This window comes from Sorex araneus, chromosome 2 (genome assembly GCF_027595985.1).
Source record: "Sorex araneus isolate mSorAra2 chromosome 2, mSorAra2.pri, whole genome shotgun sequence".
Lineage (NCBI taxonomy): Eukaryota > Metazoa > Chordata > Mammalia > Eulipotyphla > Soricidae > Sorex > Sorex araneus.
This window is the reverse complement of record NC_073303.1, coordinates 275,105,158-275,123,394: the sequence shown is the minus strand read 5'-3', so window position 1 is coordinate 275,123,394 and position 18,237 is coordinate 275,105,158. Positions and strand designations below refer to the sequence as shown.

General features: G+C 42.9%; 1 protein-coding gene across 4 annotated transcripts in view; it reads left to right on the top strand.

Moving 5' to 3' along the window:
• Nucleotides 1-18,237, top strand: part of RASA2 (RAS p21 protein activator 2) — a 104,355-nt gene that overhangs the window by 30,092 nt on the left and 56,026 nt on the right. For all 4 annotated transcript variants that reach the window (XM_055126103.1, XM_055126101.1, XM_055126102.1 and 1 more), the window contains exon 4: nt 7,954-8,048. In XM_055126103.1, coding sequence (XP_054982078.1) covers nt 7,954-8,048 — 95 coding nt within the window. The remainder of the gene's footprint in view (nt 1-7,953; nt 8,049-18,237) is intronic.

The following is an 18,237-nucleotide window of genomic DNA, read 5'->3' as shown; positions in this document are numbered from 1 at the left end:
GCCCGGGGAGGGGGTGGCAAGAACGCCCCACGTTCCGGGCTCTTGTCTCTGCGACTGAAGAGTTAGTGGAGTCGGGAAGGGCCCAGCCTTTGACTGCAGCCTGCAGTGTGAGAGCACCGGAGGCTGAGAGGCGGGGAGAAAGGTGATGGCGCGGCCCGCGCTCTTCAGCGAGAGAGAGGCCGAGTGCAGCTTTGCCGGGAGGAGTCGGGGCCGCTTCTTCTTTTGTCCGGACGACAGACTTTTCCCTGGACGTGTGATGGTCCCATTTCCCTAGGGTGGCACTCAGTGCCTGCACTGTCACCAATGCTGCCTGAGATAGGAAGCGTCCGGACAGTCTGTCCTCCCTCCAAGGTGATGCCCAGCCGTGTTTCGGTGTTTCGTTCTTTCCCTCCCGGACTGGCCCGATGCCCCTAAAGATGGGAATATAAATTGGGCCCCAGGCTTTTGCGGGTTTTGTTTTGCTTTGTTTTTCTGTCACACTTGCCTGTGCTCAAGGCTTAGCCGGGCCCAGAGACTTCTGAGAGTGTTTCGGGTCTATGTGCCATTACAGGGATTGAACCAGGGTCAGCTGTGTGCAAGACAAGTGCCTTACCCTCTGTCCGGTCTCTCTAGCCCTGGGGCTTAGTTTTTGATGATGAGACTAGTTTTTCATGATCTCTACCAAAGAATCTGGATTTTAGCTTATGGAGCATAGTATTGAGTGTAAACTACAGATCTTTAAAAAATTGCGTATAATTATATAGACGTACATGTTTTGGTAGGTTAACAACTTCCTGTGGTCTGCAATACCTTCCAAACTACAAACTCAATGTTGATAGATTACATATTTAAATATATATATAATTATATGTAGCCATATAATTATATGACACGTATTTTTCAAAGCACATATACCTATACTTGGAATATGTAATCTATAGTTTATGGCTTAGGTTAGAGGGAGATTAGAGACAGGGCCCAATAAGGAGTCTAAGCAAAGGAGATGAGTAGGGTATTGGCAGGAAATGTAGACGAGGGTGTATACTTTGGTTGTAACTTCAAATTGGAGTTAACTAGGAACAAAGACAGCGACAGGGGGGAAAAAAAGACAGCAATGGGAAGGGACAAAGTTAACAATGCTTTTGTTTGTGTGGCTTTCAAACCTGGGAAACAGTTTATCTGGGCAGACACCTTGGTTGACTGTTGGAAACACGGATCTGAAGATTAGAGGAAAGTAGAGCTGGGGGTGTGGGGTTTAGAGTCTTTAGTGCAGTGGCCGGGAGATGCTCATTGGGCCGCGCATGCGTATGGGAGGCCCAGGCTCCATCCCTGGCCCCGCAGGGCCCTCGGAGCGCCTTTGGGAGTGACCCCCAAGAATAAGGGCATCTTGAGTCGGGAGTAACTCCTGAGCACCACTTGTGTGGCCCAACCTCCCCCAGCCCGTCTCCTGTTGCCCCCCAAACCTCCCCCCCAAAAAAACCAGGAATCTTTAGTATTAGGAAGAGGAAACTGCCTGGGAACAGGTAAGAAAGGTTGTGGAGAAAGTGAGGCTTCAGTGAAGACTGAGGTGGCGAATCGGGAAGCTTTGGAGACAGGAGAGATTAACAGGGCAGAGGGTAAACCTTGAAGCTGTTCACAGCTGGAGACGTCCAGTAGAGTAAGGGCTGGTAGAGGCTGTTGGGGATTCAGTGGGTCTTGAGATTGTCACCTTCATTGATGGTTATGTCTGTTGTCTCTCCTTTCCCTTTATTGTAGTTGCATTGACTGGGGGTCACACATGTTTGGTTGTAGGGCGTACACAGTTGTTGTGTTCCCCCGGGGTCATATGCTTTTAGTTGCAGGGCTTGCCCAGACACGCTTGATCGTGGTGTTTGCCTGGGGTCACACACAGTGATGGCACGTATGGTCTCTTGTCTTCAAGGCAAACTCTCCATGGAGCTGTCCCGGGGACCCAACTTCTTTTTAAGAAAATGGTTTATAATTTTGATTGTTTTTTACACCTAATATTGATGTCTTCACATAGTACTTATGGTTTCTAAAAGTTGACTTTTTGTGTGTCCGAGGTTAAAATTTTTTTTTTTCTTTTTGGGTCACACCCGGCCACGCACAGGGGTTACTCCTGGCTCTGCACTCAGGAATCACTCCTGGCGGTGCTCAGGGGACCATATGGGATGCTGGGAATCGAACCCGGGTCGGCCGCCGCGTGCAAGGCAAACGCCCTACCCGCTGTGCTATTGCTCCAGCCCCACCGAGGTTAAAATTTTTAAGTGAAGTATTTTATATAAAAATTAATTCTGGGGGGCTGGAGCAATAGCACAGCGGGTAGGGCATTTGCCTTGCATGCAGCTGACCTGGATTCGATTCCCAGCATCCCATATGGTCCCCTGAGCACCGCCAGGGGTAATTCCTGAGTGCAGAGCCAGGAGTGACCCTTGTGCATCGCCAGGTGTGACCCAAAAAGCAAAAGAAAAAAAAATTAATTTTGTAACTTGGTGTGAGAACTTTTCTTCTTAGTTGATTCATATTAAAAGTTTTTTAAGTTTAGTGGGAATATTTTTTACACATAGGAATTGTTATTAAACATATTACATATGTGTGCATTAAATTTGGAAAGAGGCCTTGAGATTTTCACTTAACTGAAATCTTTTTCCAGTTTCAGTTGACTTTTTTTTTCTTTTTGGGTCACACCTGGTGTTGCACAGGGGTTACTCCTGGCTCATGCACTGAGGAAATTACTCCTGGGGGTGCTTGGGAGACGATATGGGATGCTGGGAATTGAACCCGGGTCGGCCGTGTGCAAGGCAAACACCCTACCTGCTGTGCTATCGCTCCAGCCCCTTCAGTTGATTTTAATGATGTATTCCGCCTAACATTTAAGGAAGAATTGACTTCAATTTCCATAAACATTTAGAAAAAATTTTAGAGAAAATTGAAAAGAAGGAACTATGTCCCAACTCATTCTAGGAGGCCAGCATTACTGATAGCAAAACCAGACAAAGACATTACAAAATTCAGATCAACCTCCTCATCAACCTAGAAGTAAAAATTCCCTAAATTTTAGCAAAATGAACCAAACAATATGTAATTTAATAAGGATAACACATCCTATGCAGATGGAATTTGTCCTATGGTGAAAACTAGCTCATTTTCTCATAGTAATAGACCATAAAAATATCAGGAAACTCAGAAAAATCATTTGAAAAATTCAACATTATTTAAATTTTTTTAAATTTTGATTTTTGATAAAGTTGCTTATGGTGATTTGTTAGATTCAGTATTCTGTCCCACCACCATTGCATCTTCCCACCACCGTTATTTCCAATTTTCCCAACCTCTCAAGCCTGCCCTTAAAGCAGGCCGTGAATAATTTATTTTATATTGTTGTTATAAATAATTCACTAAAAATTATTGAAATATGTTAGAGAAGAAAGCATGTGAAGATTGTTATGTCTCACCAAGGAGCCTTTAAGCCCTTGTATAAGAGATTACTAACATGCTGTTACAGGTTAAGCCTTGTGTGTTTGTATCTTGTTAATCGAGATTGGTTGCCTTCTACTCTGCATCCCATCCAGTGTGGTGTGCTACTCCTGGTCTATCAATGATTGGAGTTTGAGATGTTGCGCATTTACATTTACGGCCACACACTCCTCAACACTCATTTTTGGGTTTTTTTTTTTTTTCTTTTTGGGTCACACCCAGTGATGCTCAGGGGTTACTCCTGGCTTTGCACTCAGGAATTACTCCTGGCAGTGCTTGGAGGACCATATGGGATGCCGGGGATTGAACCCGGGTCATCCGCGTGCAGGGCAAACGCCCTACCCGCTGTGCTATCACTCCGGCCCTCATTTTTGTTGTTTTTTTTTTTAAAAAAAAATACCGTCAGTGGCTGGAGCAGTAGTATGGCAGGTAGGATGTTTACCTTGCATAAGGCCCACCCGGATTTGATCTCCGGCATCCCATAGGACCCCCCAAGCTGTGCAGGAATGATACCTGAGTACCACTGAGTGTGGTCCTAGAATCAAATCTAACCAAACAAACAACATCCTGTCAACAAAGAGACTAGAAGGAAACTTCTTGCATCCAATGAAAAGCTTTTCCAGCAAACTGCAGCTACCTTATGGGGAATGATGAAATGTTTCTCGCTGCAGTTCATGATGCGTATTCATTCTCGACACTGCTGTCTCAGTGGCACTGAAGGTTCTTCTGCAATAACAGACACTTGTAATTTTTTAATTTTTTTTTTGTGAAGCAACGTAATTTTTTTTTTCTTTTTGGGTCACACCCGGCAATGCACAGGGGTCATTCCTGGCTCATGCACTCAGGAATTACCCCTGGCGGTGCTCAGGGGACCATATGGGATGCTGGGATTTGAACCCGGGTCGGCCGCATGCAAGGCAAATGCCCTACCCACTGTGCTATCACTCCAGCCCCAGCAACGTAATTTTTATTAAAACTTATTTCGAAAGATGTGAAGGGAAAGGAAGAAGTACATGTTTGAGAGAGAACACGGGCTTCTCCAGAGAGGAAATTAGCAAGCAAAGAAACGGAGAGACAGGCAGGCATGTTCACGGAAGAACATGGGCTTGAACAACAAGCCTAATGTTTGGTTTTTCAAATTTTTAAAATTAAAAAAATATATAAAGTAGTTCACAATCTTTGATTAATAGTCGCACACCAGTCCCACCACCGTAACACTTTTCCACCACCATATTCGGGATGTTTCCATCCTTAGCCCCAACCCCTGCCCCAACGCAGAACCGAAATAATTTATTTTATATTGTTTGTTAAAAATAAACTGCTGAAAATGCTCCAAAAAACTTTCTTTAGAGGAGAGTGTGTCAAAATTGTTGTATTTCACCCAGGGGCCATTAAGTCCTTCTATAAGATATTACTAATATGCTGTTTTTGTGAAACATCTTAAATTATAGAATAACAGAAAATTTTAGCGATTTTGGCCACTCAAATTCCACTTCCCAGAAGTAATACTTAACAATTTGGACACAGTTTTTCAGATTAAAGTCTTTTAAGAGTCCAGAGATAAAAAAGGTGTAAGTACTCAATAATATGAATTAAAATATATAAAAATATAAAAACTTAAGACCCGCCGGAGCAGTAGCACAGCGGGTAGGGCGTGTTTGCCTTGCACTCGGCCGACCTGGGTTCAATTCCCAGCATCCCATAGGGTTCCCCTCCAAGAACCACCAGGAGTGATTCCTGAGTGCAGAGCCAGGAGTAACCCCTGAGCATCGCTGGGTGTGACCCAAAATGCAAAAAAAGCAAAAAAAAAAAAAAGACCCAAGAACCAGGCTGCAAACAGATAAAAGTTGTAAAGTTAGGCTGAAAGCTCTCTTCTGCATGGTATATTCTAGGGATTATGCATCTCCCTTAAAGAGAAACATTTTTTCCATAAGAATATCTTTTCAGGGGTTGGAGTCATAGCACAGTGGGTAGGACATTTGCCTTGCATGAGGCCGACCCAGGTTCAATTCCTAGCATTCCGTATGGTCCCCCGAGTACCGCCAGGAGTAATTCCCGAGTGCAAAGCCAGGAGTAACCCCGTGCATAGTCAGGTGTGACCCAAAAAGAAAAAAAAAGGAATTTTTCTTTCCACTTCCAAACTGTAAGTAATATTTTCATTTCCTATAAGGATCTTAATAATACTATACAGCAGTTGTATTTTGCCTCCTAATGTGTATTTCTAGCTGTTTTAGTTTTCAGGGGGATGAATGTAGGCAAACAGCTGACCTGTGTATATCTTGGTTGACTCCAACAACTTCTGTTTCATTCCCTTTGGTTCCAAATGGTTTGAGAATTTCTCAGGAAACTGGAGGCAAGAATTCCTGTTAGGACTGTCCCTAGCCTCCGTGTGACCTTAATATGTCCCTCTCCCTTCAGAGACATGGTACCATAAAATACTGCAAGATGATAACTGCTGCTGACATTTAGCTTTTAGAAAAACCCACTGTTTAAAATTTAGGCATTTGTTTGCATAGGGGCTGTTTTGGCTATCTATTGCTACATATACATTTCATCCCATATTTCATGTTCTCATTTATAAACTATACACGTGCTCGGGATCCTGAAGATTGTCAGTCTGGACCAGCTCCGTCAAGTTGTTCTACTGGTGCTCCCTAGGTTACTGCTGGGTGGCAGCGTAAGAGGCAGTTGACCCGTCTGATGCATGTGTCTGAGGGTGGGCACTGTCACCTGAGCCTTCCTTGGGCTTCCTGAGGTCATGGCTACTACACAGGTGCTACTTAAGCCTCTACTTGCATTACATTTGCCGATCTTCTCCTGGCAGAGGGGTTTTTTTTTTGGGGGGGGGGTCACACCCAGCCATGTTCAGGAGTTCTTCCTGGCTCTACACTCAGGAATTACTTACTCCTGGCGGTGCTCGGGGGACCATATGGGATGCTGGGAATCGAACTTGGGTCTGCCTCGTGCAAGGCAAACGCCTTACCTGCTGTGCTATCGGCCCCCTGGCAGAGTTTTAAAGAAATTTTTATTGTTGTATAATACACATTATATAAAATTCACAATTAAAATGTCCAGTACCATCATACTTACTATACTCCCAGTTGTACATCTGTCACATATACCAGGATAAAACTTTTTTTTTTTGTCCATTTTTGTGTTTGTCCATCTTTCTACTTGGTACACAAAATACAGATAATATCCTGAGAGAATTTTTTCTTTACTGTTTTTCTTTCCTTTTGGCTTTTGAGCCACACCAGGCAGCCCTCGGGCCTTCCCCTGGTTCTGCACACAGGGATTATCCAGGGGCTGAGGTGCTGCACTGCCTTTGTCCCACCACTCCAGCCTCTCCTCACAGTTTCCTTGAAGTTTTCAATTATTCTGCTGTAAGACCAGGATAGGTCATTAGTGAAAGGGCTTGAAATATCATTAAGGTACCTTATGAAAATTCTTATTTGACAAAAGAAAACAAATTATTTCAGGCATTGTTTAAGTTCTTGGTTGTAACTTTTATGTAGAATCTCCAGTTGTTACTTACATGCAAAATTGCATCTACTTCTTAAAACTTGAATGAGGAAGGAAATGGTTTGAACCGACATGGCAAGTGCTTCATTATAATCGGAACATTTTTGTTCTTCCTCTCATACCGCTTTGTTCACTGTACTGTGTCACAGAGAGGTAGAAACTTTAGGGAACTGCCTTGATTTCTTTTTCCTTTTACTTCCCCCTCCCCCTGTATTTGTTGAAGCAGTATAATGAAATGTTGTTTACAGGGTCTTGATAAAGAGCAGATTTAAATCAAATTATTGTTTCAATCTCCCAGATTTTCAGGGTCTTTTTTTTTTTATCATTTATTAATGATAAATGGTGGTTTATTTTTCTTTCTTAATTGGAACCCCTAAGCTCATTAAATGTAGATAGATTTGCTCAGACAGAATGTTTAATTTATTCATGGTATTAAAGAATTAGGAGGATTAGTTTATGCTAACATTGTTCATTGCTTTTTAAGCAGTCTGGATGAAAAGGTGTATCTGTCTGAGTACTAAAAAATGCAGGGGCTGGAGAGATAGCACAGCGGGTAGGGCGTTTGCCTTGCACTTGGCCGACCCGGGTTCAAATCCCAGCATCCCATATGGTCCCCTGAGCACGGCCAGGGATGGTTCCTGAGTGCAGAGCCAGGAGTAACCCCTGTGCATCGCCAGGTGTGACCCAAAAAGCAAAAAAATAAATAAATAAAAATTAAAAAATTAAAAATGCAGTTGCGTGTAAATACAACTCAAGTCTTTTCAAAACCTTGACTCAGAAAACCCTCAGGACTGGTCTGCAATGGGGCCAGGGACTGGAGACTCTTCCATTCTTTAAATTATAGAAAATTGCATTACCAAAATGGATTTTTAAATATCAGTGGATAAAAAAAATCATTTCAAGATATACAATCTGTTACATATAACAGTGCTAAGAATTTCTGTCTAAATATGTTTTCTTACATATTTCTTATAGGAAAAGTGGCCATCAAAAAAGAAGACTTATGTAATCACAGTGGCAAGGAAACGTGGTTTTCACTACAACCTGTTGACTCCAATTCAGAGGTGCAGGTAAATACGAAGGTTTAAGTCGTGTCAGTGACTGTCACGTACAAACAATGGGGCAAACATGGAGCTGGAGTGGCAGTGGAGCCATGTGGTCTCCACCACATTCGAAGCCAGCCCAGGCTCGAGCCCCAGCGTCCAGTGTGGTCTCCTGAGCCTCTGACAACTGAGCCCTGAGCACAGAGTCAGGAGTAAACCCTGAATACAGCTACGTTCGGCCCCAGAACCAAAGAGAAAGGAAAAAGTAATGGGTGTAAAACAAACTGTACTAATCCAGATAGCTCGAGCTTAATTTTGGCACTTGGAGAGGTAGTACAGGGAGTAAAGCACTTGCCTTGCATGCAGCTGTCCCCGATATAATCCCTGGTACCACACAGGGTCCCCTGTGGATGGCCAGGAGTGATCCTTGAGCACAGAACTAGGAGTAAGCCCTGAGCTCTCGATGGTTGTGGTTCCCAAACCAAATTAATTGTGGCATTAAATATCCCAGGCTTTGGGTAATGTCTCTGGAAGGGGATGCTCTTTGCCATATGAATTTAGAAATGGCGTGTCTTGTGCCTGTATTCATTGAGGGCGGCTCTGGTAGAAGTAACCTTTTTTCCTAGTCTTGTCTTCTTTTGTTTGAATCATGGCAGGGAAAGGTTATAAAGGAAAGACATCTTTATATTTTAAAGGTTTTAAAAGCAAAAACCTATGTTTTATGAACTTGAACTTTGAGAAAACTCCTTTAGAAATCTGCGATTATATCTATTTCAGTGAGGAGACGGATATTTCTGTAATTAATCAAATTTGGAAATGTATCTGATCATCCCAACCATGGCCATAATCCCCTTATCTGCTCTTAGACTTTCTTTTTTATTTGAAATGGTCTCATTTATTTATTTATTTATTTATTTTTGCTTTTTGGGTCACACCTGGTGATGCACAGGGGTTACTCCTGGCTCTGCACTCAGAAATTACTCCTGGCGGTGCTCAGGAGACCATATGGGATGCTGGGGATCGAACCCGGGTCAGCCTCATGCAAGGCAAACGCCCTACCCGCTGTGCTATTGCTCCAGCCCCCGGTCTCATTTTTTAATAAGATCTTTTCTGTTGTCAAAATAGCAGGTCTGACAAATTGTACATGTGACAGATTCTTACATGACATTGTAAGCATGTAGATTGTGCCCTGTAGCTAAACTTTTTGTAGCTAAACTTTTTTTCTGAAAAATTCTGAATTGCTTTTCAGAAATTGTTACATAAAGACCTAGAAGGCAGTTTTTGGGGGGTAGCCCTGTTATTTATAAAATACTGTAAGGATTGTGAATCATTTCCCCAGAGCACAATTGCAAACAGAATTCTTCCCCTCTAAAAGAGTTATAATTTGTTACTGTGACTCAAACAGAAGTTTAAGACAAGAAAAAAAATGTCGTACACATACCCGCAGGTAATTGCAAAAAGTACTCTATCCATTTCCCCATAAACTCCCAAGCATGTTTTTCCATCAGCTCTTTTAAAAATTAAGTATATACTAAAACCCATTTTTAAGTATAAAATATAATTGAAAATTTTCCCTGTTGTATCCTTTTCTCTCTGTTCTACTACTATTTTCTTTCCACGTGATGATAACTACTCCTCAGAGCCCCGCTATACAGTATGGTAAGGACTCCCTGAGGGTGATGTGACGAAGGGGGCAAAAGGTTTTAAACTATAAGTCAGAGAAATTAGCCCCTAAGCATGGACCTACATTTTCATGTTATTTTCACTGACCTTGAATTTTGCTTCTCCTCATTGGGAATGACAGTTGTCATATTCGGGGCCCGGAGAGGTAGCACAGCAGGTAGAGCAGTTGCCTTGCATGCAGCTGACCCGGTTTTGGTCCCTGGTATTCCATATGGTCCCCCAAAAGCACTATCAGAAATAATTTAATTCTAAACACAGAGCCAGGATTAGGCCCCGAGCGTTTCTGGATATGACTCCAAAAGCAGAACAACAGCAAAAAGTTGCATATTTGACTCATGGTTGTAGGAATTAGGGAGAGCCCTTTAAGAGGTGAGTACTTTTTACTGCCAGTTGATCAGGCAGCCTAACATTCAGAATATAGCTACTATTTCTAATACATCTTTTCTAGCCGATAGATACGAAAGTTGAATTCTTCTTAATAATTTTCACAAAAAGGGCAGGATAAGAACAGACACATTGATACTTCGGTCTAAAATGAAATTTGACACTTTTTAAAAGAAGATGTAGTTTATTAAAACCAGTTCTTTTTCTTATGACCAACATAAATTTGCTAAAGAGAGTGAAGACCCTGCTCTCAAATGGTAGAAATTTTTATAACAGTGCTCTTTATATAAGTCTTGAAGTTAGTATTCGTGTTTTTTTTAATTTATTTTATTGAATCACCATGTGGAAAATTACAATGCTTTCAGGCTTACGTCTTAGTCATACAATGCTGAAACAACCATCCCTTCACCAGTGCCCATATCCCACCACCGAAGACAAAAAAAAAAAACAAAAACCCACAGTACACCTCCCATCCCACCCCCCCGCACCCCCCCCGCCTTGTAACTGATAAATTTCACTTTACTTTCTTTTACTTTGGTTACATTCAATATTTCAACACAAACCTCACCATTATTATTAGGAGCACCCCACTAGAGTCAGACCTGTTGTGAAGAGAAATGAAGTCGCACGGCCGCAGTAGCGGCTGCGCGGTTTTGTAATTCTGTACTTTAACAACTAAGTCCAGGGAGATTTCTTCCAGATATTCGATCATTGCAAGCTTGTAAACCCCATCTGTGGTCGTCATAATATGGCGGTCCACATACCCTTCATCCCCGGGAAGGGACAGGTGGGAGAGAGAAATACCTTTCCCCTCCTGGGCGGGCATGGGGTCGCGGCCTAGTTCTCTGGCTGGAGACAATATGCAAGGAGCTGCCCATGTTGAAGTTGGCTAAGCTGGGTCTGGATTCACGCTCGTGCAGCTGCGGAGGAGCCGCACGCGCGTGCGGCCCCCGGGGTCACATCTCGGCAGCGGTGGGAGAGTATTCGTGTTTTTTATTATGTTCTAGGACTTGATATTTACTAGGACTTATTTTCATAACCATAAGTATTAACCTTTTTTGTCTAAATGGTACTTAATTAGAAAGTTCTACTTACAATTTAAATCAAATTTTAGAATGTGTGTTTTAAAGGGTGGGAGAGAAAATAAATTTAACAATATTCAGATCAATATTGGTACCATTGGGAATATTGTTATTTGCACCCCAAACTGATCTAGGAGTATTGAATCAATTCTATAATAGAGACGTTTGAAAGCGACCTTCAAATTCAGACAAATCCTGCTTTGTTAATAAATTTTTTTCACTTAAATACATTTTATAGGATTTACAAAAAATTGAAAACTAAGTGTAATTGATGGGGAAATAAAAGTAGTGAGATTTTTTTGCAAGAACTCAATCTAATAATAATTAGCAATTATGATAGTATATGTCAAACATAGCACTAAGTTCTTAATGTACTTACCTCATTTAGTCCTCAGATAGTGGACTCAGATGAAGTAAGGAGTGTTTCCTCCATTTAGAAATAAGGAAAATCAATTCACCGGGGTTGAATGCTATCTCCCGAGTCAGAGAATTCCTACTGATTGAGGGGGTCGTGATTCTGTGGCGATCTAGCCTGGCTCCCAAACCCAGCCCGGTGCTTCACCGCCTTGCACTTTTCTATTTTGGGTCATGGGAAGGCTCCGGAGCTTACTAGTTAGGAGGATCACTTAGGGACCCTCTGAGTGGGCGGAACAAGAGCCTTCTCAGATCAGCGTGGCAAGTGGAGGGGCACTGCGGTGTGGGAGGGAATCCCCGGGTATGGCCACTGCGAGCTGGAAGGTCGTCAGGCAGATGCGGGAGCTGAGAAATAGATCGCAGGGCCCCCGGACAGGCCTTGGAGGGCTGGAGTCTTGTTTCCCACGTGGGAGCCCCAGGGTCAGGCCCCACCTCCACATGGCCCCCTGAGCACTGCCAGGAATGCCTCTGAGCACTTTGTGCACTACCAGGTATGGACCAGAAAAGCAGCAACAACAGAAACCCCCAGAGCAAAACGATACATGTTCTTCATGTAGTTAAGATTATTTGGAGGAGGATTTTAATTTCTCATGAACTACACTAAAATATTGGGTGGCTTGTTTGTATTAGGTTGACAGCTTTCTAAATAGTTGTTTTCCATTTGGAGTCAGGTGAATGAACATCTTCCCTTATAGACATTGAGGGTGTCAGAGAGATGGTCTGGGGGTGAAGGCACATGGCCCAGCCTGGGTCACTCGGCACTGCAGTGGACCGTAAGAAACATGGGAAATGAGACCCACTGGTCCATTTCTCTGTCCTCACGTTGAATGGAAATGTTCACTATTTAAGTTGGTATTTTCTTTCCTCTTCAAGTTGCCAAGTGAATAGTTCACGCTTTCTCTCTTTTCCTCTCATTATAATTTCACTTGGCAAGATGAAAGGTAAAGAAAAAAAAATCTCATCTGCTAATGAGATCCTGTTATTCTTCTTGTATGTCTAATGAGACCGTGTCTCTGACTTCTGCATTTCTGTAAACCTGCTCTAATCTTCTGTTGACAGCTGGAAAAATGGCCACATCAGCCTTTGAGTCTTCCTGATCATCTAGCCGCTCACTCGCTTAAGGTCTGACTCATTTGCTGCCACGGTGTAGAGAGACTTTGGCCAGGCCTGGGTCAGCTATCTCCTGCAGTCTGATTTGACATGACCCAGGCGAAGTCAGTCATGTGGTTCATCTCGGAGCTCTGTTCCTGCACAGAGATGTTTGGATGATAGAAGCGATTGGTAGCTCTGCCACTTACTGGCATTTGCACCCAAAAGAGTCGCTAACCTATTGTCTGCAGCTCTCCATCTGTGAAATGAAAACCTCAGTCTATCACGTTCTCCGAGGTTCTGTCATTTAGGGAAGTAATGTGCAGAAACATTCTTCCCTCACAGGAAAAATTCTAGTAGTAGTGAGATGAATTTCACACCAAAACAGTTGCGAAGAATTGCTTTACCTTGAATTATTTCCCAGATGCTTTTTTATTGCTGTAATAGTTCAACTAGTTTCAGTTTTCAGGCTCACAGTGTCACTACTCACATCCATGAGTCCACTTTTCTCCAGACTTGGGGGGGATCTGTTTTTCGCCCTGAATCGAGCCAGCGCCCAGTGGTCCTGTGGGAGAGAACACCGTGGGGTTCCGGCCATTGCTCTCCAGGACAGGGGGCCTCCTCGGTGGCCTCTCCGCAGCCCTGAACCCGGGCCAGCCCCTCGCTCTTCCTGCTCTCTGCGCCCGGCCCTGCTTCACTTGGGGTTCTTCCTCCACATTCTTGGAGTCTGACTTCAGGGATCTGGATTCCTGCTATTCGCTCCTGGAACTTAGAACTCATTGATGCGTTTTCCCTTATTTCCTAGGTGCTATGCTAAAAAGCGTGCCTTAGCACAAGCCCAGTTAAACCAGATCTTTCCTCTGGAGAAGATGATGCTCTCATTTAATTAAGAGTGTCTGTCTTACACAACTTACACAAGCAGTTAAGCCAGACGCACTGTCAATCATGCCCTTTTGCTATTAATTACTTAACTAATAAGTCTTTACCAACAAGCTGATCTTGAATTTCTGGATTGTGCCAGAAGTTACTGATTTTTTAAAATAATATGGCCTCTGACCTACATACTCAGACAAACATTAAGAAAGAAATTCAGTGATTATAGCTAGTAATACATACACAGTTTGAATTTTTATTTCTTTGGGGAGGGGGTTTGCCACACCCGGCAATGCTCAGGGGTTACTCTTGGCTCAGCACTCAGGAACTAATCCCAGAGATGCTTGGGGGGCCCTATGGGTCCCACATGCAAAGCAGCATCCTACCTGCTGTACAGTTTCTAAATGTATGCCTAAGTAAGATAAAATGTGAAGGCAAAATTCATTGTTGCAAGTTAATTATTTTGACTTTATAGATTTATAAATATGAAGTAACGAAGAGTGAACCATTCTAGATAATAATAGTTTGTAAACATGAAATAACAAAGGAGTGAGCCATTCTACATAATCATAAGTACTTCTAGAAGTTGTCTGAAATTGTTTGCAGGTCATTAGTATGTATAAACACACTTTGCCAGAAATTCAGAAATTGGGATTTTTTTTCCTTTATATACTAAGGAAAATTTTTCCAGTTGAGACAAGCTGTGTTATTTTATGTGGGATGGTTGAAGAAATTTAATGTATTGTGATGAAAACTAATGAAATATTTATTTTCGTTTACTAATTTTGTGAGGAACTATTATTTTTTAAAAATATGTGAAGTGGGGGCTGGAGTGATAGCATAGCGAGTAGGGCGTTTGCCTTGTACGCGGCCGACCCTGGTTCGATTTCCAGCATCCCATATGGTCCCCCGAGCAGCGCCAGGAGTAATTCCTGAGTGCATGAGCCAGGAGTAACCCCTGTGCAACGCCGGGTCTGACCCAAAAAGCAAAATATATATATATGTGTGTGTGTGTGTGTGTGAAGTGAATATATAAATATATAAGGCCAAAGAAAATTAAGATGTTATTGTATTATAATTCTGTTACCTATAGAACCAAAATTTCATTTCTTTCAAGCATGCACTACACATTTTCAAGGTATCTTAACGCACACATACGAATAAATAAATTTATTTTAAAAATCTATTAATAAATTCCAACTTCAGAATTGCTTAAGCCACATCATCTGTATTCAACAGTACAACATAAACTGGAAAATTAAAAACAGTTTTTAAGTGTCCTCGAAATTTTTTTAAACATTTATTTTAGGGGGGCTGGAGCGATAGTAGGGCATTTGTCTTGCACGCGGCCGACCCAGGTTCAATCCCCAGCATCCCATGTGGCCGCCCCAGCACAGCTAGGAGTGTGCAGTGCCAGGAGTAACCCCTGTGCATCACTGGTGTGACCCAAAAAGCAAAAAAAAAAAAAAAAAAAAAATTTCTTTTAGGACTGGAGAGATAGCACGGGGTGAGGCGCCTGCCCTGCATGTCATGACTCCAGTCTGATTCCTGGCATGACGGGTGGTCCGCCAACCCTCTGAGGCTCGACCCCTGAGCGCAGAGCCAGGAGTAACTTCTGAGCATCATTAGTGAGGCCCACAACCCAATAAAAAAAGTTAAAGTTTATTTCTGTTTTGTTTTTCTTGGGTCACACCCAAAAATGCTTAAGGGTTACACCTGGCTCTGCACTCAGGAATCATTCCTGGTGGTGCTCAGGGAACCATATTTGATGCTGGGGATTGAACCCAGGCCAACTGCATGCAAGGCAAGTGCCCTACCCACTATCTATTTCTCCAGCCTTGTTAAAAATTATTTACGTTATATCAGGGTGTAATGGGTATATCAGCCTCCACCCGTTTGGAAAGACGAGTAAGGAGAGGCTACTAAAATCTCAGGGCTGGGACAAATGGAGACGTTACTGGCACCCGCTTGAGTAAATTGATGAACAACGGGATGACAGTGATACAGTGATATCAGGGTATACCATTATAAATCAGTATAAATTGACTCTGCATTCGGTGGTCTGCTAAAAGTCCACTTTGAGGGTGGCAGGATGGCCAGGTGGTCTAAGGCACCAGACTTAATCTCCCCTAGAAGCCCATCTGCCCATCAGCATTCACATAGCCCCTTTTACCCGACTCCCCGTTTGTCCCCTTTTTCTTGCAGGTCAGGGGTTCTGTACCAGCATACATTGTGATTCCTGTCCTTGCCAAACTAGCACTTGCACGCCTCTACATGGTATCAAGAATATGCAGACTGTAAAACTAATTACCACAGATTTTTCTGTGTGAAATCTTAAAGTGGCAAAAATGCAGTTAACATATAAAAGATTGTCTTTGAAAACACTCAGATAATATGTTTCTGGATGTGATGTGATTTCACATAGAACCCTGGCATACTAAATGCTAGTTAGATGTATATGGAACATAGCTCTCAGAGTAGGATGGTGCCTCCTGATCCTTTAGTTTCTCACTGAAAAGTGTAGAAAACAGTGCCAGGCATCTAGTCTTCGGCATTTTGTAAGCTATACAAAAACTGTCGTTAAATCATTAAATCTCCTAGAGGAGATTGGATAACAGGAAAGCACTTGTGGACCGAGCCACATCACATGTATAGCAGCAGTTATGGTTTCTTGTCAGAATTCTCTTAGTCCTCAGTGTAGATAATGTCTCTTTCTGTCTCGTTGCCTTTAGGTTCTCCTGTTCCTCTCCTGTTTTCAGCAGTTTTCCTCTGCCTGTGTTTCGTTTCCTTTCCATCGAGCCTCCTTGGGTGTTCTGTGTTCTGTCTCTTCCGGGGCCCGTCTCAGGCACCCATTTTCCCACATCTCATCTGTCACTTTTCTCCTGACCAATCTGTCTCCCGTTTCACCCACCCTCATTTTAGCTGTGACTAACTTGCTGTTAAATATATCGTCCTTTCAGCTTTTTACTTCTCGTTTTAAAATGTCATTATATAGTTTCTAGCTCTTTGCTGGGGTTTTAATTTTTTATGTGGAAAAAAAATGGTAGTTGGCAGTTTTGTTGCTCCAGGAGGTGAACCCAGCAGCACACTGCAGAAACGCATCCTTGATCCCTAGACCAGTCTCTGCCAAGGTGGGCAGCATTGCCCCCACCCCCGGGGGGTCAGAGGGCACTGGGACAATCCAGGGGAGCAGACGTAGGTGGGACGGGGACAGGCACTTTCTGTTAGGTCACTTCAGGAATGTAGGTAGACTCCGAGATGCTTTTCCAAAGGGACCGATGACTTCAGTCTAGACAGCTGCTTCAACCTGTCAGTTTGCGCCGACAGCTGCATCTCCTGGAAGTCTGCTGCGGCCAATGTATTTATATGTTTATTTGTATCTGCAGCATACTTCATACTTGTTCACAGAATGTCGTTGTCCAATAATCAAATACCTTAGAGATAATTTGAGTTTCTGGATACTTTTCCTCCGGAGATTCACTTAGAGGCAAATCACCTCGACAGACGCTGACGGATCTCAGGCTAGGTTTCAGCCTCTGCTGGAAGGACTGGCCTCTGAACCCTCGTCCTCCACACAGATCCTCTGACATGCCATCAGAAAGCCCGGTAGGGGCCAGTGCTGCTCTGCCTTGGCGAGCCAGGGACTCCAGTTTGGCTCAGCCCAGCATCACAAGGACACTGGGAGCTTTTTTTGTTAAGTATTTTTGTTTAGGGTCACATCTGGCAGTGCTCAGGGGTTACTCCAGTTTTGCACTCAGGAATCAGTCCTGGCGGTCTTGAGGAGACTGTATGGGATGCCAGAAATTGAACCCGGGCCAGCGGGGTACACTAGCTGCTGTACTGAGAGCTTTGGTGAAGCCACTGCAGAGTTAGGGAGCCCCTTCCAGCAGGCCTCTGGGGTGCCCCACTAGCAACTTCCGTCTTCGTCTCACTGAGCATATATGATTTGCTGTCCTAGCCACCTAGCCCTTGCCTCGTGGAGACTGGAAAAAGTTATTTTATTTCCCTCTGTGTGTGTGTGTGTGTGTGTGTGTGTGTGTGTGTGTGTCAGGGCTCTCATATATGCAGAGCATGTACGCATATACTGAACTATTTGTCCCTGGCCCCAAGGAGATGTTTTCTGGACTCATTACCCTCTTCCAGCCCAAATCTTGTTTTTACAACTATCCAAATATATATAGGAATGATCATTATACTATCTCATATACATTAACATGAAAATATGATAATACTTAACCAAAGAAACAAGTTACAAAATGTGGTGCACGTGATTTTGTAAAAATACACACACACATTACACATACACATACAGAATATTTCGTGTGAATTAATTTTTTTCTAAAATATTCACCAGTTAGTTTCTAACTCTAGAAAGCACCATTAAATACTTAACCATTTGTTCATTTTCTTATACTAAAAAGAAGTACACTTAGCTGGTAGAAACAAAAAGCCCTTAGATGAGCAAATAGAAAAATCTCTGAAATCTATCAGTTAATGGTTCCTTTAGTGTTCCTGTAGTGTTTTGGCTTCTAAACGCGCGCGCGCGCACGCACACACACACACACACACACACGTTTAAATGTGTGTATTTTGTATGTGTGTGTGTATTTTTACAAAATAACATGCACCACATTTTGTAACTTGTTTCTTTGGTTAAGTATTATCATATTTTCATATTAATGTATATGAGA